Source organism: Pollicipes pollicipes, unplaced genomic scaffold (assembly GCF_011947565.3).
Source record: "Pollicipes pollicipes isolate AB1234 unplaced genomic scaffold, Ppol_2.1 Scaffold_4751;HRSCAF=5608_pilon_pilon_pilon, whole genome shotgun sequence".
Lineage (NCBI taxonomy): Eukaryota > Metazoa > Arthropoda > Thecostraca > Pollicipedomorpha > Pollicipedidae > Pollicipes > Pollicipes pollicipes.
The window spans coordinates 284753-307045 of NW_023596549.1; the positions used below are offsets into that span (position 1 = coordinate 284753).

A 22293-nucleotide genomic window follows, 5' to 3' on the forward strand; every position below is an offset into this window, starting at 1 on the left:
TCTAGGCCAGCCAGCCTAAGCAACGAACCCTTTCCGGGGTTTTTAACCCAGGCTCACGTCCAGAGGCAACGGGCTTCCGGACGACGGGTCTGGCATGTTTCCCACGGGACAATGGAGGCACCAATGAGTTAAGCTGAAACGGTCACGCTATGCTCTTTGAAGCGAACGGGCTGATGTAGAGCGTCACCTCTGCTTTTGAAACCCAGCCTCGCAGGCTCCGCCGATCGGTTACCACAGAAGAGCGACCGGCGCCGTTCCGTTTGATCTGGAAAGCATTTCTGGGTAGAATACGCGCAATTAGAAGAGCGGCCGGCGCCGCTCGGTTTGATCTGGAAAGCATTTCTGGGTGGTGCACGCGCAATTGATGGCGCCAGCCTGCTGTAGTCGACAGCGGCGTTTGCAGCTCTTGAAATCAAGATTAACTCCAGTCCACCAGCCTCGGCATTGTCAGCTTTTCCGGACAAAGCCATAACTCTAGCGCAGGCTGCCGCCAATGCACCCAGTTAGCTGGCGGGTCAGAATAGACAATCTCTAGCAATCACTATGCGGGCCCGCGCTGCGCGACCAGGCGTATCTCCCACATGCAGGACTGGTGCACGGAAGTTGGCATGGGTAGCCTTGGCCACCTGAGGCAACCACTAACTCTCTAGGTTAGGATCAACCTCAATAACTAAGATCGAGTCGAGGTTATGACGGATGTTCTGCCGTAAACGGCACTTTGCTCGTCGAATAGGCACAGAAGATTGTGCTGAATCAAGCGCAGTCACAAGCGCAGTAATCAAACATCGGTATGACCTCGGGGGAGGATGTCATGGGTCATAAGTCTGCCGAGATTGCAGCATCGTCTCTTTGAGTGGGCTTTGGCACCCCAATGTTGAATCTCCCAGCCCCAATGGTATGTCAACTTCAATGCTAAGGGAGAAGAGGGAGTCGAAAATTTCTCCTGGGTCTCATTCTCCATCACTCATACAACTTTCGTACGCCATCAACAAAACTGTTTAGGAAGTTGTGTCCCTATAACCCCGCATCACCTCAAAAAGGTGACCAGTCCAACTACGCAGAATCTTGTTAACTTCCCGGCGGGATAGCATACTAATACATTCTGGCTGGTGCTGGCCCGCCTAGTAAATCAATCGAAGATAAAGCTTGGAAGCAAAAAACTTCTTTTTCCATCATCCCACCCAAACACCCTACTAGCATCCACTTCACACAGAGGCATTCACACGTACATCCAGCACCAGTTCTAGGAGTGTAGCTTCGCGAAATATGTTGAGGGCAGAAAAATGGCTTACCCCAAGTTCAAATAAAAAAGCCTTGCCTATGAGTTTGACCCACTTCCCTCTCAAAGGTCTCCTATCTCCCCCTCTCAACAGACAAAATGGATTATATACTTATGAAGATCAAAGATATCGATTTTATGATCAAAGATCTCTTGAAGGCCTTTATTCAGATTTAATCCAAACCTTTTGAATGCATGGGTTTCTAGGATAAGAGCTCACGCTGAGCAGTGCTTGTTGTGTGAGCCCTGATACCTGCGATCAGATCGCGCGATTCTAGGTTGACGGCAGAATTTGGACAGCGGAAGTTTAACGTGTCGCAGTGCTCGGCACGCTCCATCTTGCCTTCTGACGTCACCTGAGCTTTAGCGTGACCGCTGCCACCTGCCTCGAGCCATAGCTGTAACGGGCAAATAGCAAGCGCCTAAAGCGACTCGAACCCACCCTGCCACGGGTAGGTGGATCGGAAGGCAGGTGCTTTCACAAACTGAGCTATCAGGACGGACAAAGGTATCAGGACGGTGATACTGCATAGTAGCTAACCAATGAGAAACGAATACTTTATCGCGCGAGAGGCTGGAGCAGTGATTCAACCAATCAGTAAAAGCAATCCCAGAAACTGGCTGATGCGAGACCTGCATGGTTATGCGCTGAGAATAGCTTGCAAGGGAAATGGAATATGGAGTATAAATGGAGTATGTGAATCAAATTCCGTCGTTAAAACCAACGTGTCATCGTTTTTCTCCGGCGAACTATAGTTCACTTGACATCTATCGGTTACCATCTATAGAGGTATGGATTGATGTGGTTTGAATGGCTAGTTTCCCAGAAGTGCTATATGCTCCTTAGTGTTTGCTTTATGACCTTGAGACTTTTGAGGCTTCCAGGAATTATATTATGCCCTAAAATCACAGTTGTCTAAATGTTCGTTATCTATTATTGGTCAATGGAGATAAAACAGTCAAAGTTGCAGCATAGACTGGCTGTAACGCCATATTAATACGATATACACGGATGTATATACACGATATAAATCGATGACAGCGGATGCTCAAATGCCATAAGCAACGTGCATAGCTCGTCCCACTCCACCGTAAAACTTGTTATGCTCTATTTGCACGGGTATTTTATATCCGTGTCGAACACGAGTACAGAGCCCGGGGCCATAAATTCCGCATCTACCTAACTGATGCTTTGACTGAGCACGTCATGCTTTACGACAGCTATCGCCAAAGCATACATAACTTGGTTTCTTCTCCATCGCCCGTCTAGCCAGGCTGGGCAGTCATTTAGAGAAAAGGTGGTCAAGGAATTTTGGTCACATGTATTATGCTTAACACGCAAATGATTTTTGTCTGATTTGCAGATTTAAACTTGTTTGTCGTAGTTTCTTTTTTTAGACGTTATTTGCAGACGTTAGCCATGGTTCATGATTATAAATTTATTGGATGCCGAAATACTTAAAGCGATTTAAACGGACGATTGAACCTTGGGTCTGTCTCGCATTGTGACGAACAAACAGTCTTGACTCTCAATCTGGTCAGCCCAGGTTATGTTTTACACGTCACACTTCTTTGTGACGCCGCCTGCTTTTGACTGCGCTTTCAAAACAGCTCTGTGGCCAGACTATGAGGCAGACTGTGACGCTTGCTGTGCTTGATAACGCCTGCTGCGCCCGCGGTAAGCGCGGACTAGTTGGCGGCCCAGAATCGGTTACAGGGGTGGCGTTGCGCAGAGCTGGTGTGCTCGCGTTTCATGAAGCTTTTTTAAATGCATTTTGAACGGTTTGCATGGTTATCTTTGAGCTCAAAGTGCCTGCTAATCATAGGTCGTTGCATATTCCCCGGCACCTACCACCCAAGCCATGCTGTCAAGTTCAGCGGGTTATTTTGCCTTCACCCTGTCGTTAGGCACGAATGTGGAGGATTTCACGTGCCGTACAATGCTGCGACACGGCCGTCCCGGGCCTGCGTCCGACCTTGTCGGCCAGCTTCCAGCTGGCGTTTTCCATTTCAGCCGGGCCAGACAATGCGCCTTCTCTCGGACTCGTACCTTGCACCGCTGGATTACGAGTAAAGCACCTTTCCCATAAACCACGCGCGCTCGGTTGTCACCAGAAGATGTAGATGAAACATGAATACTGAAATCAACGCTCAAACGCCTTCTCTCGGACCCGTACCTTGCACCGCTGGATTACGAGTAAAGCACCTTTCCCATAAACCACTTCCGCTCGGTTGTCACCAGAAGATATAGATGAAACATCAATGCTCGAATCAACGCTCAAACGGCATGAAGCCAGAATGTCTGACGCATGCCATATCGACATGATTGCTGCATCGAGTTGTCCATTGTAGCCATTTGTTATGCCTCTCAAGGTAAGCTCGCAGCTGCGGTTACTTTATCACTACGGTAAAGACTGGCGGAGAGTGTCACTTCATCACTACGGTAAAGACTGGCGGAGAGTGTCACTTCATCACTACGGTAAAGGCTGGCGGAGAGTGTCACTGCACACCTGAACTGCAAGGCATCGTCGCCTCGCACGTCTACCGACGCCCTCCTCTGACAGCTGTCCCGTCGGGTTCCCTCGGTGCGCAGGTGGTGGTGATGGTGACGGGTGACGCAGTGGTGGTGATGGTGACGCAGTGTTGGTGATGGTGACGCAGTGGTGGGATGGTGACGCAGTGTGTGGTGGTGACGCAGTGGTAGTAATGGCGACACAGTGGTGGTGATGGTGACGCAATGGTGGTGATGGCGACGCAGTGTTGGTGATGGTAACGTATCGGTGGTGGTGGTGACGCGGTGGTGGTGACGGTGACGCGGTGGTGGTGATATTAACGCAGCGCAGCGGCCGGTGTTGATTTGAGCACCTGAGCTCGCGGCCACGGTCCGCCGAGACTGCTGGTCCCCAGTTGACAGAGCCAGCTGACCTCCAGCTGACTGTCTAAGTGGACTGCTAATGGCTGGGCCATTGGGACGGTGGCGACAGCAGCGCGCGCTTACTGGCCGCCGAGGGCACGTTGACCGGCTGCCTGAGACGGCCGGCGGCGCGGCCGCGGTAAGGCCCAGTCTCGGCTTTCGCGGGCCGGCGGCGGCGGCGGCGGCCAACCCCGTTACTATGGTCACGACGAGTTAATCTTCGACTGATATCCTGACGTGTAGCTTGCGTGTTACTGCTGGCTGGTCTGGTATTGTTTTTAACACGAGCTTAGCGGATGGGATGAGGTTTCGGGTGGCTGGGACACGTGAGTCTGGGCTGCGTCCTGGAGGGTCGACTCTGGTAAGATGTTCTCGGTAGTCTGGTCGATTGAAGCGGCGAAGCGGTGTTGAGCTGGAAAATGAGGGGGGCGTGTTCCTGATAGGCCACCAAGGCGCGGCGTTCGAACCGTGAGACTGGACCACGGTCTGCAGCGTTCCCACGACTCAGGGCCCGTCTCCGTCCGGCCCGTCGCGGGCCAGGTCCCTTGCTGATCTCGTGGCAATGCCAGAGCCGCATAGGTTTTGTGGTCAGAACGAAATATAGGGTATTGCTTTTATACCTCTTGCTGGACTTTGTAGGCAGCAACGATCACCATTGCCAACAAGGCAAGAGTGGCTGCAATAGCAGGCCTCTGGTCAGCGTGTGCGCGTAGAAGGCTTTGCGGCTCTGTCAATAGGCCTGCGGTCGTGGAGTCCGGTTGACGTGGCTCTGTCGTCTGACAGTGACTGAAGCCTTTACATTATCTGTCCTGGCGACATGTTGTGAAGACTGGCGTCGGTCGGTCCATGACGTCAGATATCGACGGGTAGTAACTGAGCACAGATATGGTCTACAGCCATGGCAGAATCGGATGGGGGATTGCGGTCTGTCCGAGACCAGGTGAGCTCAGGTACTCGCAGACGACACAAATTATTTGCATGGGCTGGTGAATTGTATAATCTATCAGATTACCTTATAATACTTCTCCAGGCGCACAATTTGTTGTTGTATTTCATCGTGGTTATGTTACATTCGAGGCCAAATATGAACTTAACCAACTTATTCATCATTTGTAAGCCAAAATGTAGTTTCATCGTTGTTTGATTTAGGATGAAGCGGTTTAGCCAAGCGAATTTCATTACGAGCTCAATAAGGTGTCCAGATCTGTCATGACATCGACATCTGCTGTTGTTACGCCGCCAATGAGAGTCTGAAGAATGCGTCCAATAAAAGGTAAGATGGCTCTTTTTGATCGACCTATGTGTTATGGTGGTGAGCAATGCAAAGGTTTTCTCAATTTCAAAATAGGGGTTGGGAGTTACAAGTTGAGTTTATTTTAAAGACGCTGAGCGTGCCGGACCATTTGTTAAGAGATGGTTGCGTAGTATTTCTGAATGTTCACCAAATAGATTCCAAATCAGGAATGAGGTGCATTGTCGTTATTGGGGATTTACAACGCACTTGGCTGCTCAGGCTTTACGGCGTCGCCTGCCTCTCACTTTGGCAGGAAAGGCACCACGGGGAATCGCACCCCGTACCTCTGGTTTCCCAGACGCGCAGTCTGAGAAACCAAGGCGAATTTATCTAGGTTGTGTGTCTCGTTCATAAGAATGGTACATTACCCTAGAGGTAAGAACGGGACGGTGGATTGGGCTACAGAGATGTTCAGAATGGAAAGAAAAAAAAAACACTGGAGCCTGCATGGTGTGCAGCGTATAATATTACATGGCCTTCATGTGTTCGACACTGCGCACAAACAGTGATCGACGATCAGCTCACACGATGCCTGACCAATAGTTGATCAGGACACGGATTCCCTCACGAGCCGGGTGGGGTGTGGTTGGTAATGCTGAGTGTCCTCACGGGTCTGGTGTAAGTGGTGTCATATTGGTGATGCGGTAAAATGGTGCCAGTGACGATTGTGCATTTCGCGGAAGTCCTCGCCTTATATTTGCATTGCCGCTGTTTCACAGCGCCAGAAACATATGGTTTTGTATTCAAGCGGCTGTGCCACAACGAGTTTCACGACGCTGTTTTTGTATCGACAGCATGTGTATAAACAACTCTACCTCATCCGTCCTGCTGCCTGTCGAGGGCGGGTTGAGCGTCTCCACTATGCCACTGCCACGCGCCTCTGTTTGAATCCCCATAAGGCATTTTGTCTGAAAGGTACCCTTCATCGGAATACTTTGCTCTCTCGCATCGTTCTAGAGAAATATCTTCCATGCGCCTTTCGCGCACATTTTGGGCACACCGCCTCGTCCTCAGAATTACGCGTGGTTGAAAAACGGGCCCTTGATAGTGAGTCTCCCCTCCCCCCCCCAAAAAGAATGGGTGGCTGCGAACGTTTTTGGTTATCTATGACCTGATGGAAGGTCTTCATGTTCTGAAAAGCATAGATTATGGACTATGCACATCGAATGGTCAACGTTTCGTAGCAATCTGTCTCCTATGCACAAAGCACGATGTTGTTAATAAGTTTCATCGGTAATTTAGTCCCTCCCGCCACCGCGCTGTCGCGCTTCATACACACCTGGTCACCATCACCGCTCGGACGGCCGCGTCGAGCGTTGAATGCGACGCTGACCGCATCCGCCGGTGGCTAGAACGCCACCGTCGAGATCGACGAGCGTCCCCATGCGCAGGGTTATGAAGGGCGTAAGCAGGGATTTATGAGCGGCTGGCCGTCAGCAATGAACCCCGCGGCCATTAATAAGCCTGCGCCTGGATCGGATCGGCCGTCAGCGAGCTCTGGGATAGGCCCAACCCAGCTATTGGCCGCAGGCTACACCACTCAACGACCCGGACGTGGTCCGGACGGCCAGCTGCCATATGCGTATTAGCTCAACAGGGTCTCGAATAGAGCTGGAATTTCTGTGGGCAATAAACCGGCCATTACGACACGTAAGATAACGTACCATTATGTCATGTAACATGACGTGTCCTTATGACGTGTCATATGACGTGGCATTATGACACGTAATAAGACGGCTTGCTCGTAGGCACTGAAGTGCATTGCCATGCATATTCATTCAAGACGTGCTTCACTATTATTTAGTCGGATTATGCTTGAGATTATGCAGCAGACCTGACAGTTTTGGTCAGCTCACACATGGCTTTATGGTGTCCGCACCTGGTTGCTAAGGTCCTATTGAAAAATGAATATGCTTCGCTTAACAATTTTCACGTGTTTTCATTTTATTTGTGCCGCTGTCTTTGTGATGTGTTTTCACCAAAAGTGTCAGTACTGAAGGAGTCAAGGGCAGAACCATCCGAGACCATGCTTTCCACATCAAATCCTTGTGACGCCGGCGCTCTTAGCGATATATCCCCATAGCACATTTGACGTTTCAATGAGAGGAGACAATCCACCATGCGTTTTATGTATTGCATGCTTTTGTGACAAGATCAAAACCTTTGCTCGTAAACCTCTCATGTGCTTTGAAATTGTTATTGCAAATGGAAAGACACCCATTCCATGCCACAGTCGCACTCACTTGTTATCAACTTCATGCTCTTCCAATGCAGTTTTCCCCGTGAATTCAACGGCAACTTCAGATGCAACTCCGTCATGCATGCAATGTCGTCAAGCCAGCTTTATGTTACAGGTTTACTGAAGTGACGATTCTTTAATACCTTGAAAGGAGCATCCCGCCATTTTTGTACTTTTCATTTATTGTTATATCAGGCGCGTACGATCTGATCAATAATATCAGCTTTCTCAAAATCCTTCTGAATGCATCATAATTCCTATTTGAAGTAGGCGACGCTGCGGAAGAAACCTCATTTGACTCCCTGACCACCACTATGAAAGTAATACATTTCATTTGTCTTGCTTTTCCAACGTGCGTGCTCTCTTATGCTTGCAGCACACTAATGTGTTAAAAAGTTTGTGTAATAAATGCCACGGAGGCCTCAAACATCCTGTTTAAACAAAACGATATGCGAACATGAAGCTATCGTCCCGTAAATTGAACGAAGCATCATGCTACGGCTTTGATGTCTCCCTTATGGCATTACCAAAGCGGATATTTTCGAGGCACACTTTGGCTTTGGGAATGGAGGCATCATATGATCCATGTGACGCACGGGTGCAAATTGTGATCAACGCGTTTCTCGGTAACAGGCCCTTGCCCGTTAGGCCAATCACAACGTTCTTTTATTCGCACCAGCCGCAATGCGCGCGGTCGTTGTCATAACGACGGTGGTTGCGAGTGCAAAGGAGCGTATTGATGTTACAAAGTAATGACAGCGTAATGTATGCTCCAAAATGGTATTAGAATTGATATGCCTTTTGTGGCTCTACGGTGCCGCGGTGGCACTGCCTTGAGCTATCAAGCATCAGACGGAATGCATTAGATTTCACAAGAGAAGGCCTTTGTCCCACATAAAGGCCATGTTTCACTCACCTTAAAACGGGCATTGCTCCATGCTAGCTATGCAAAATGTGACTTTCTGATCTGTTTGAGGCCTAGGAGGTGCAGGCGTAATATCGCCCACAATTATGGAGGCGAATATTTTTCTATGGAGGTGGATTTATTAATGACATGGAAGAGTGGACAATGGCTGTTGTCACGAACGCTTGGCGTTAACAATAACGCGTTGCTTTCTTATTTACGTCGACAAAACTTGCATTAAATGCTTCAACATTCGTGACGGCAATGCGCCTTATGCCACTGCCCCACGAACAATGCATGTTTGTCATGAAATCAAGGCCTTTTGCAAATATTTACACGGGCGCTGTGAGTGAGCACGATGTGGGTCAATGGTATGTGTGTTTCCATGGCGTAGGAACGTTTCAAAAAGAGTGGGGGGGGGGCAGGCTCAGCGTATAATTCAGGACATTTTTCTGGGAAGCAAGCCGGGTGACCGGGGGAGAGCGGGAGAGGACAGGGGAGTAGAGATGAACGTCATTATCGGCCATTGATTCACAAAACAGATTTTTGGGAAATACATAAATTTGTGGTTGCTATGCTAGGGTCCTCAAGACCGTAGGGCCTTCTATTCAAATACCAAGTGCCCAAAACCCAGTGCGGAGGGCCCGCAAAAGACGGAGGGCACGCGGGTAGATTATCAGATGGTCCGACAGGAGAGTAGGATCGTAAACTCAAACACCAAGACCCAATATACAGAGCCCCCGAACAATCCAGTGTTATTGAGGAGGCTAACAGATGGGGCCCCCGACAAGTGCGTAGAACCCTCCATTCAGGTGGGAAGTGCCCAAGACACAATGTGGAGTGCCCCGGATATTCGAGTGTGTCCGAGCATGTTAACAGATGGGGCCCCGGCAAGAGCGTAGGGCCTTCCGTTCAAATATGAAATACCCACGACACGAAATGAAGAGGTCCCCGAATAATCGAGTGCGCCAGAGCAGGTTAACAGACAGGGCCCCCGAAAGGAGCGGAAGGCCCTCCATTCAGAAAGAAAGTACCCAAAACCAGATGTAGAGGTACCCCACGATCAAATGGAGCCGAGCATCTTATCAAAAGTGGCCCCGACAGGAGTGTGCGGCCCTCCATTCAAATAAGAAGCACCCAAAACCTGGCGCGGATGGCCCCGAACGATGGAGCGCACTCGAACAGGCTATCAGATGACCCCGATAGGAGCAGAGGGCGCTAAATTCAAACATTAAGAGGCAATGTGCGGGGCCCCGAGCAAGCCAGCGTGGCCGAGGAGGCGAACAGAGGGGGCCCCGACACGGGCGTAGGGCCCCATTCAATTAGCACGTGCCCAAGGCCAAATGTAGACGGCCCCCGAACGATGGAATATGCCCGAGCAGTTCATCAGATAGGCCTCCCCACCACAGCGTAGGGCCCCCCATTCAGAAAAGAAGTACCCAACACCCATTGTGGAGGGTCCTCGAACGGCTGAGTATGCCTAAGCAGGCCATCAGATGGCCCCCGACAAGGGTGCAGGGCCCTAAGCAAGTGACAAAGAATTGGAAACGCTCTAGACCAACGTAGGGGGCCCATGAGTCGCAAGTGTGACGGTAGGCTAACCGAAACCCACGTAAAGGGCCCCTGAGCAACCGAGAATACCCCGGCTATAGCTCACAGAGCCTTTCTAGCGAACGGAAAGAACCCGTGGAATGGCCCGTGATTGACAAGAGTACCCCGGCACGCCAACAGGAAGGGCCCAACAACAACGCAGGGCCCTCCGAGCAAATGCAAAGAAATGAAGGGCAACGTGGAATGCTCCTTAACAATCGGAGCCATCGTGCGAGTGGGCCTATAGGTCCTCTGGAAACAGCATGGGGCCCTTAGACAATGTAATGGGGCTTTAAGTCTCCAGTTCACGACTTTTCCAATCATTAAATAATTTTTTGAACTTCTCAAAGGTCCTTCACTTTCACCTACAACTGTGTTTGGTCGCATGGAAGTCCAGAGATACACAGTTCCTTTTGAGGGCCAAGAGAGGGCCAAGGCCCCGTGCCCCCCCCCCCCCCCTGGATCCGCCCCTGTTCCTGTCGCTAAATGACACCACAAAAGCATCCTTGACTCTTGCCGCTATATCCCTCTTTTGTTAACAGATGACACAGTTAACATGGCATCCCACCCATGATCACGGGATGCACACAGTGGAGCACTGCTTGCTATAAATTACCTGGACGCCTCGTGTCCGGCCTGGACGCGGTCGCGCCCCAGGGCTCACCGGCGGACTGGGCACATGCGCGCCGGGCGGCGCCGCGGCCCGAGACGTGGCGGGCGGCACGGTCTCGACGGGGAGCGCTGTGCACGCGGGGTAGGCGGCCTCTCCCGCCCCGCCGCTGCTCCCGGGGCCTCATATGCCGGGGTACGTTCGGCTGCTCAGGGGCCCTTCATATTGGTATCGGGTTCTTTCCACTTGCTTGGGGAACCCCGTGCTATTGCTGGGGCCCATATAAGATAATGCACCGAGGCACTCGATGCTCAAGGGCCCCCTTCATTGGTCTATGCCTCTTTCCCTTTTGAGCTTATTTGCTGAGGACCCTTTGCTTGTCCTTTGCTCTGTTGACTTGCCTGGGCACTCTTGATCACACAGGGGCATTATTTTATTTACACTTATGCTGGGTTATTTCCCTTATCTCAGAGGGTTATGTGCTCTGTCCGAACCTTATATGTTAGCCTGCCAGGGTACTTCTGATCGTTTGGGAGTCTCACCATATTGGTGTTGGGTTCTTCTCGCTTGCTATGAGGACCTTTCGTTGACGTAGTTAACGAACTACGTCAGCTGACTACGGAACTACGTCGTTGACGGGGACCTAAATCTTGATAATTTGTATTCGGGCTCTACGTGTTACTGACTGGTGACTGAATTTGTGCCTATGCCGATTACGCTGATGAACTTGTACTTGTGATCGTCGAACATAATTTTACGCGCCGCCGACGTCGTGCACAGCATTTCCGTTGTTCAGTGAATTTGTGACAGTTATTGTGCTTTTACATGACGTTTTTCATGCATTTTAAAAGACAGGCTATGTTGTACTCCCTTGCGACAGACAAAGCAAAAGCTCTGCATTAGCCCTCAGCGATCAGCTGATCTCATCAACTACCCGGCTAACCGTATATAAGCTAGGTATCAAGCTTGTGCTTGATTTCGATGGTACTTAGCATTCAATTTACGTGTATGTTTTCATAGTTCTCCGAAATACCTAGCCTCCAAACAACAGGACCCACCATGGTCTGGAGAAATGAACAAGCTCCATGTATTTGCATTCGTAACAAATACATGGAGCTTTTTAGGGCTGCGCACAGTAACCTAGGATCCCGAATGCAAACTGCACACATAAGAATATCAAAACTCAATCACTGGAATACGATTATTTTGGTCGATAGGAGGCTCGAACTCTAGGGAGCTCACAAAGTAAGAGGCCTTTCCAGTTCTCTAGGATTTTCGCGGTGTAGGTGCGTGGAGATGTAGTTACCATGGAGTTTACTGATTCCAGTCACCCCGATATGGTGTCTTGTCTCTCCTGGCCAGTGCTTCTGCTCGAATCGCACGGAACGGTTAATAATGGTGTATACACACACACACCACACACACACACACACACACACACACACACACACACACACACACACACACACACACACACCCACACACACACACACACACACACACACACACACACACACACCACACACACACAACACAACACACACACACACACACACACACACACACACACAACACCACACACACACACACACACACACACACACCACACACACACACACACACACACACACACACACACACACACACACACACCACACACACACAACACACACACAACACACACACACACACACACACACAACACACACACACACACACACACACACCACACACACACACCACACACACACACACACACACACACACACACACACACACACACACACACACACACACACACATATATATATATATATATACATATATATATATATATATCTATATATATATATATATATATATATATATATATATATATGTGTGTGTGTGTGTGTGTGTTGTGTGTGTGTGTGTGTGTGTGTGTGGTGTGTGTGTGTGTGTGTGTGTGTGTGTGTACTTTTTGACGACAGACAGACGAAGCTTACAGAACCTGCACAGTCTACGACTGGTGACTGGCTCTCTTATATATTCCGCTCTTTGCTTCATGTCGGCACCTTGAGCACTTAAAAGTAGAGCCTAAGACACGATGGAATGGGTGTAAAACACGGTGGATCATGCAAACAACAATAAACTTTTCATTGGACAACACTCACTGCCGTTTTGTCTTGGCAACAACAGACAATTAGTTAGCCCTGCAGAGGACATCATTAGCCTAACATAATGTGAGTACCGCAATCAACACATCAAATCATAATACTGCATGCTAATCAACCAATCCCTGCGCTATTTATCAGTGTCTTGTTCCTTGTCTGAATGATTTATTTGTGATGCTGCTCCAAAGAGATCATTCAATAGCTTGATCATTCGTCTGCTTAGAAGTCGTTTGCGGTCATGAATGAGTAATGCACACAGAATGTTGAGTTTTCTTGTTACGTGTATAGAAAATGGAATTCCAGTATTTTGTATAAATGTTTGGTGCGTGAGAAAAGTAATGTGGCCGGCCTGTATGTGATTCCTTGGTGCCCCTTCCGTGAGGTGCTCTGTGAGATGTCGGAACAAAAACGTTGCAATTACACCATTGTAGGATATGGAACCTTGCAGCAACACCTGGCAGCGGTCAACAGACGTGCAAAGCTGACCATTCATTGGAACTCGATACTTTCCAACAATTTATAAAATCAATTGGCATGCGTGTAAAAGGCATCCCGGGCCGAATGTTGCACTGGTGCAATTTTCAGATTGGTACTCGGGACGGATAACCACACAGAGCACCACGAATGCAAGGCGCAATGGCGTAATCTCTCTTGTTCGTAATGCTGCAACTGCTAATTCCGTTCAGAGAATCAGCTGGTCAACCAATTGAATTGCATTGGTAACACGTTCCGGTCAGCAGCAGCAGCGTTTTTCATTTGGCGGCAGGGCTTCCCCGTCTGCCGACCCGCCGACCCGCCACGTTTGTGGATGCCGGTCGGACCGTCGAGCTGGGCAGCCTCTGGGCTCACCTGTGTCCGAGCTCCGCGTCCAACCGATTTTACATTATTATTCCCACATATATGCAGTGATTGAGCGGAAGCGTTGTCTGCGAATTTGGCGGGAGGCGGTTTGTTTGTCGGACGGGCCGTAATACCGATTGTGGCTTTACGTCTCACCGGCTGCGATTGTGGCTTTACATCTCACCGGCTGCGATTGTGGCTTTATGTCTCACCGGCTGCGATTGTGGCTTTACGTCTCACCGGCTGCGATTGTGGCATATTATCTATATGCCAATATATTTTAATATATTTTCCCCATTTTCTGTAACTTTTGATCTGACCTAAAGTCGTCATATTCTGGAAAAGATGAGTTATGGATTGTGTGTCATCGATTGGTAAAATTTGGTGTTGATCGGTGCGCAGTGATTAAGCGCAGGGCATACCAACAGGTTTTGTCGGTCGTTCAGTCCTTCCCCAGATGAACGTCCGTCAATCTAGCAGCGGAGTAATGTCCAACTGCCAGATGGATGTTCCGGGGCGTCACGATCGCCTCAAAATTTGGTGTGCAGGACGTTCTCGACACGCTGATTCCGAAAACCACTGACTTTGGGATGCGATTTTACGTAACTACCGAGTTATAAGGCGCGTAACACCGCCAGATCGACGTTGCGGGGAGTCTCAATTGCCTCCAATTTTGGTGTCCAGGGCCTTCGCAACACGTTGATTACGAAAATCATTGTCTTTGGGATGGGATTTTGTGTAACCTCCGAGTAACAAAGCGCGTAGCATGGCCAGATCGACGTTGCGGGATGTTTTGTTCGCCTGCAGGTGCAGCGCTTTCCCAATACGCTGATACTGAAAATCGTTGTCTTTGGGTTGGGGTTTTGTGATCTTTGGAATCAGCGCGTTGAGAAGACCCTGCGCACTAAATTTGGAGGCAGTCGAGACGCCCCGCAATATCACACTGGCGTCTTACGCGTGGTGTAACTCGGAAGTTATCGCGTGGTGTAATAACGCGTGGCGTAACTCACAAAATCCCACGCCAGAGACAGTGATTTTTGGAATCAGAGATTGATAAGGACCTGCACACAAAATTTGGAGGCAATCGAGACGCCCCGCAAAGTCGATCTGGCGATGTTACGCGCCTTGTAACTCGGAGGTTACGCAAGATACCACACCAAAGACAGTGATTTTCGGAATCAGCGTGTCGATAAGGTCTTGCACACCAAAGGATGGAGGCGATCGTAATGCCTCGGAATATCCAAATGGCAGTTGGATATCAATTTGCTGCTGTATTGACGGACGTCCCTATTGAACGTTCCTTGACTGGTGCTCTGTTATACACCTTTAGCGCCTCTGTTGCAAACTATTGTGCCTCGAACCCAGGGCTATCTAACGAATCCGCAGTTTTCTCAGCGCGGGAAGTCCTCTGCTGAAATCGGCCAGCAGAGTCGCGGGGCTAGCCAAAGAGGTTGGTTTAGCGGGAAATTAACCGTCATGTGCATTCCGTTTATTCGCGACGATCAGTCCATCAGTTTTAAATGTGGAGCGGTGCTCTAATTGAGCGTTTCGATCAGAGTAAAAACGTCGTGACATTAGTTTTACTGCAACCTGTGTAAGTCGGACTTCAAAAAATACATGCCGCACTTAACATACTCGGTGCGGCAGCAATATCTTGGCAACAACTTCATCACATGCAGAATATCGATATGACAGCTTTGAGTGAGGGCACTGCCACCACCAATTTCAGCTCATAGAGCCTGTTTCAAGGAATTTTGGCATGATAGGTGTGATGAAGGGTTTTTACCTTGGCACCTGTGCTGCTGATGGAGAGAAAAGCTTTGTTGACTGCAGGTGATATTATGTATGTCATGTCTGTCACAATTTGTCTAAGCTGGTCTAAGGCCGAATGGCCATTTAACATTGTTCAGCAAATTTAATTCAAAATCCAACACAGTGCTTTGAGTGGCAGAATCCTGAGAAGAGCATTTGATGATGCAATGACATTTTCAATCAGAAAACAGTAAAATGTGTTTTTTTAAGTTGCATGCAGTGATAAAAGATGGCTTTGTGAAAATTGGAACAAACATGCCCATTTCCCTCCCCCCACCCCAACCCTCACCCCCCACCCCCCACCCCATTGTTACACTCATGGTTATGACACATCACCTATTTCACAGTGTGCGTTCCCCTGTAAGGTTATGGCAAAGCTTGTGAACTAGCTGCTGTATTGTTTCCGTCATTATATTGGGTTTTGCTGCATTGCTGGAAGCCCAGGATAAAAGGAGTATCTTTTTTGTGGTGCTTTTCTCTTTCCAGGATCAGTTGATTTCATTTTCAGAGCATCAATCCTCAGGTAGATTTCTCTTGTTGCATAAGTGCATACTGGTGTTCGGGAGTGTTGCTTTAGCGTGCAATATTTATCCATTTGAAATGCCTGTCCACATGGAATGCTATCAGTGCTTTGCCCATCTTGCTCTAAAATGTTACATGAGAAATGTTTGGAAGTGCTGCACTTATGTTTCTCATGTTTTAAAGCTGTATGTCAGACTCTATTTTGTGTTTTTTACAAATGTATATGTTCAACATTTTTAGTCTGAAATGATGGTACCTTTTTCAGATTGTTGTCATTGAATATTTGTTATGAATATGATGTTCAAATCCAGTCAGTATCACCAGATTTATTGCTGATGAGTATTCATCAATTATACCTGCACATCCTGTTATTTATTTTTGTTGGGCAATATGTACATCATGCATGCCAAGGCACACTCACATGTTATCATAATTTGCTCTAAGCAATATCCAATATGATCTCAGTGAGGCTACCATGCATGGTTTAAGGGAAATATGGTTTTATGCTATCACAGGATGTTGTTGGAGACCTCAGTGTGCAGTCTTAGTACCCCTCCTGGTGACAGACAACATGAGGCCTGGAATCAAATGTTGTTTATGGTAATCCAGACTGGGGGGGGGAGGGCATTGGTATGGTGGTTCCACATACAATTTGTTTCCTTTTGTTGCTTGGGAACTAACATCATATTGATAGTTATCCAAAAAACAATCCATGATTTTAGCTGCTGTTGAAGGGGCATTGCAAATAGTGCAATTGGGGCAAATGTTTTTAATGGCTTACCTCACCATGTTACATGATTGTTAGCAAGGTCCTAAAGAGGCCATCAAATGAGGCAGGGATCTCTTAGGCATCTGGCATCATCAGCACTTGAATGCTCCTGTAAAGACCATAAGAACCACAGTGAAGAGAGCTTTGATAAGATGAGGGAACCTCTGCATGGCAAGGGGTAAGGTAGTGGGCTCCTAAGGTGGTTGTTGCCAATGATCCCATGACAACCATGAATACCTTCAAAAGTAAAAGGCATTCCTGTGTGGTCAGCATTGGCTAAAGGGCCTGAAGATACCAAGGGAAGTACCAGAAACCAAGAAGCCTACATGGCCATCTGGGTACTTGTGACAGCTGGGATGCACTAGTGTGTTCATGTGACTACCAGGCCAAGATGGGAAATCAGGGGAGCTGTGGCAGGGGTGTGTGGGATGGTGCCTTAGTTTTAGTTGGTCCCATGACAGCCCAGGACCCGCGACGCTCTGGGAGCCGGTGTGCTAACACGGATAGTCTCAGTTACTCTCGTGACAAACAGACCCCGCATATGGCATGTTGGGGTCTCCGAACCTGACAACACTTAGCCATCCTTCAGCCCAAAAGTAAATGCCAAACCTGGAGAAGTCCAGGCGCAGCCAAATGCCCAAAGATTCCCCTATCATTGCCAAGGAAAGGTAAGTGATCCTTGTACTGCATGAGAAGACTATCAAAGTTGCAACTCAGTGGCTTTCCATGCTGTCATAAGTCCCTGCTCCATTATCTTGATGATGCATCTGACTCTTGCCCATTCGGATGGCAGTGAGAAGTCGTCGGTTCAGGCCTGACTTTTGCACGCTTTACTCGACCGGTTGCCGCGCACGAATTGGCAGCAGGGGAGAGTGATCGCCTGCGCGGGGGTCTGCCCTGACCTTATGCATGCCCTTGTGTGTGCATCAGAAGTGCACTTCCCACAAAAAGAGACATGGATTTTTTCTCATGGTCAGTGGGCAGTCCTTTGGCTGCTGACGACGGTATGTGAACATGTCTAAGGATATTTTTGGGCACACCCTACGGCGCTCCCTCGTCTCATGTCACGCCTGCGCCCCTCCGTTCTCAGCCCAGCGGTCGCGCACCATGAGCTCCGGTCGTCCGCGTCACCGCGGTCGTCATGGCAACTATGAACGGCGTCATGTGGAGTCGGCTACGCCTCAGGCGGCGTCAGCTGACGCTGCTGAGAGCAGCTCGCCTGTGGTGCAGATGTTCCGCGAGTTCGCCACCCACCTGGACAACAAGCACGACCGCTACGAGCGGCTGGTGAAGAAGAGCAGAGACGTCACCATCGAGAGCAAAAGGATCATTTTCATGCTGCACAGGGTCTCTAAGTGAGTGCAGGTGCCGTGCTGGACGCCCACTTGAGGTGACTGGAATACTGTAGTGCTTCACCAATCGCGCCGTAGCCCGTCGCTGACCCGGCGAGCCGTCCGCCAGGGACGAGCAGAGTGCGGCGCTGCTGGAGGAGGCGGCGCAGCGCTTCCGGCACCTGGAGAACACCGCGCTGCGCGAGATCGCCCAGGAGCTGCGCGGCCAGGACCCGTAAATGTTCATCAGGGCCATCAGTCCAGGTAGGAGATGCATGGGGGCTGTCAGGGCCTGGCACATGCTTGTGTGGGCCGTCGGTTCAGATGCGCCCTCAACGTGCGTTGGGGCTGTCAAGTCAGGTATATGTTCCTCAGGCCAATCAGTCTGAGGTGTGTGTGCTATGACCACTTAGTCGAGGTGGGTGGTCGTTAGAGCCGTAAGGTCCAGCTAGGTGTTGATGACGGCTGGTAGTCCGGGCACGCCGCCGTCCTCTATGCCGCCGCCGTGGTCTGTGGAAGATGCTGGACTCGCTGTCCAGCAGCACTGGATGCCGGGCCCAGGCCCGCCCATCCTGCACTGGCCGTCGTCATCGCAAGGACGTCGGCGGTGAAGCGATGGACAGTCTCATGGGACAGGCCCAGCTGCTCGCTGATCTCATCGGCGGTGGTTCTTCGGTCTTCTTCCGCGAGGGTCTCCGCCCGGGTGGCGTTATCAGCGGTCATCGACGGAGACTGTCGGGCACATGGAAGGGCTTTGAGGTCCTCCCTTCCGCCATTAAAGAGGCTGTTCCACATTTGTATGGGGTCTTGAATTGAGATAATCATTTTCAAGAAAATTCTCTTCAGTTCACAGTTACGTTCTGCTTGTGATCTCAAATGTTCTTGTTTCCCAGCTAGGCGCCCGTAGACTCGGCCGACTATTTTGCGCTTCGTAATTTGAGCGTATTCAGACGTAAATAATATGACGTCATAGAAAACATCACACGTGCTCCCCTCGCACGTGGCCATATTGTGCTCGAGGGTCAACAATTAATTTCGCCATCTCAATATCCGTGTCTATAGGTGACAACAGCATGAGTCGTCTCGCTGGCAGACAGCGGTTGGTTAACAACCATTTTAAGCCGCTATTGCATGCTTCGAGATCGTGAACCACGTGTTGTGATACACACCAACGCAGGTGGTTTTACGAATTTTGGCGGACGTGGGGCTGAGAATCGAATGGCAGAAAAGCGCTGTAACCGATAATGTAAATGCAAGTAGAAAAATATAGCATCACGGAAAATGCACAACACCATGAGATAACACCAAAATACACGCACCTTGCTAAGAAGATAAGCTTGAATGCACAGACGCCAACATCATGATGATCAACGCTCGGTATGCGACAATTGAGTGCTGTCCGCTTGTGGCCATTCTGACACGCCTTATCTGGCAGCAACCCGGACGTCATAAACTCGCTTCATGACGTAAGCAAACGATGACGTACTAGGGAGAACATTTGTTATGTTGGGGACGTGTTTTACTTAGAGCAGCCTTTTCAGTTGAAGCATACCAACAGTTACAAGTTAGCTTTTCCAACATCTTTGATGCTCGCATCCATATTCTCAATTGTCAATTTGAGAAACGGTGCACATACGCACTTGAAACGCCACACATATTTGCAAACTCTGCCTGAACTCGGCGCTGAGGTACTTCAGCTCGCCAGGAATTCCTGGTGAATTTTACTCGCAAGCTTTTCTTGCGCGGGCAGATTCGGTGATTGCGCCCTGTTCTCACTCAGAGAAGTTCATCTCTACCACCTCTTGCAAGTGAGTCTGAAAAGAAGGGCATGATGTAACGCTTGGTGGTGCACGGACCTGTAGCGGTCTAGGTCTATAATTTTGTTCTAAATGCAGCACGTGAAGTGTTATCGAGAGTAGACAAAACAAAAATGACGGTCTTTGCTTTTGAACTGCATCCCGCAAATCCTACGCGCGAAATTTCAGCCAGAATTCGCGCGGTTGACTGTGATGACGTTCACAGTGATAGTAACTGCAAGCGTGTGAAGTTTGTTTGAATGACGCTTTGTTACACATGTGACGTCACCAACCAGAGAACTCATGCACACCGCAAATTGTCGATAGTGAATATGCATGCACGCATGCGTACATACATTTACGCATGTATGTATACATGCATGCATTCATACATGCATGTGGATGAGCATGTACAGCTGTGTAAATACATACAAACAAACATAAAACTTGCGTGCATGCCTGCATTCAAATACGCATGTATAGCTGGCGTTATAGCGGAATGCGCGCCGTGCATTATGTTTTATCTTCTTTTTTACAATTTTGTCAAGTTCCCAAAAAAAATGTTTTGTTGCTCTCGGACCTTGCCAGAAGTATGGCGGTCGTCCTGGAGCTGGGTGATGCTTTGTTTGGCCGGTAATTGCGTGTGTATCATTCTGTAATAGTTCGCAACATTTTCCCGTCTTCGCAACACTTTGTAACCTTTTGCAATAGTTTCCAAAATTCATCTTCAGTAACCATTTCATTCAATGCCAGAGGAGTCCTTATGTGCCCATGTAGCCTGGCCGTCTTGCAAAGAAAGCTGCACTCAGTAATGTGCTGTACCCCGCGCTCCTTTCAGAACCATATACAAGTGCGAGGCTGGCAAAGTCTTTGTTAGACACATAGGTTGCTCAGTGTTCAGGATGGAGGGTGAGGTTAAGACTAGGAACACAATAACAGGAGCCCGTGGAGTGAGTGTTTTTTGTTTGCCTGCTACACTCACCAGACGTGATTCGGGTTACGGTACGGACATCCTGTCTACTTCCCGGTGTTCAAGTTGTCCTGTCATCAACAAACCAGGAAGCCTAGGTAACCGTGGAATTCACGAATAAGGGCCTCCGGGAGGTACTCTTTGGCTCTGACTGGCACTGAAAGCATCTTAGAACCTGTAAAATTAATGTAATTGCACTATTCAGCTCGTTATTAAGCTACTAAAATAAGGAAACGAAAGTCCAGGCAGAGAATAAACTTGCCCACAGCGTAGACAGGCAGCAGGCTCTTTCTCTGTGAAGTGCGGTCCGAAACAATTCAACCTGTGTGCCTGAAATGCGTACTGAATCTGTTAGCGTACAGACCCGTAATCAGGAAGTCAATTCCGTTTCTGACAATGCCCGCAGAATGTTACAACGATCGTGTTCCTAATGATTCATCGACGGCTCGCTGAGTTTGAAAGTAAATAAATGAACAATGGCATTGTGTACTCACATGGCTTACCGGGCTTCCAAGCAGGCTATGTGCGTCGCAAACAACAGTGACGTGTCGAATCACAGAGTCAGTCACTTCCGATTCCAGTTTTTCGTGAAGACTCATGGTTGTTTCTAAATGAGCTAATGGTGATGATGAATGTGCTGCCATGCACGCTATTTTTCATCAGCTTTTTATCAAAACTGCGCATTGCCAACAAATAACTACATGTCCCATCAAAATGTTCGGCTCCAATTATCGATTAAGATTTTTCCATTGGCGGAATGTTATAAGAATAGTTCACAATGTGCATCATCTCTCTCACCAAGCATGCATCAAGGAATGTGCACATCGCAAGTAAACAGCTACGTATCGTATCAGATAAGTTCGCCATTTCTTGCCCTACCTTTCCGGAAGCATTTGGCTAGTCATACAAGTACCAATGAATGGGAATGCACGTTTTTAGGGCAGGTTTATGGAGAACTGCGCGCGCCCTGAAAATAATATAATGTGCTATAAATAATACTGGGTTCCAGCTGACAACTCCGTCTTTCCAAGCCTACTTTTGCGTGCAGAGTCGTGCAGGCTGCGAATTTGGCCGATATACCTCGTCGGGATCTGGATACATAGCTTGATTAGAGTTTGTTTACACTACGTCCATTCCCCGCTTGAATTCCTCGTTTCCTCCGTAATATCACGACTTGCTCATGGGCCTAAGTATTAAAATCTAATTCACAGTTCCTATCTAAGCACACGACGCTTATTGACTTGTACGCCATACAGCTCCTCGTCGCGAT

General features: G+C 48.9%; 1 protein-coding gene across 1 annotated transcript in view; it reads left to right on the top strand.

Moving 5' to 3' along the window:
* Positions 1-22293, top strand: part of LOC119099630 (phosrestin-2-like) — an 84907-nt gene that overhangs the window by 38284 nt on the left and 24330 nt on the right. The window contains exons 9-11 of the mRNA XM_037222698.1: positions 18017-18281; positions 18388-18492; positions 20038-20065. Coding sequence (XP_037078593.1) covers positions 18017-18281; positions 18388-18492; positions 20038-20065 — 398 coding nt within the window. The remainder of the gene's footprint in view (positions 1-18016; positions 18282-18387; positions 18493-20037; positions 20066-22293) is intronic.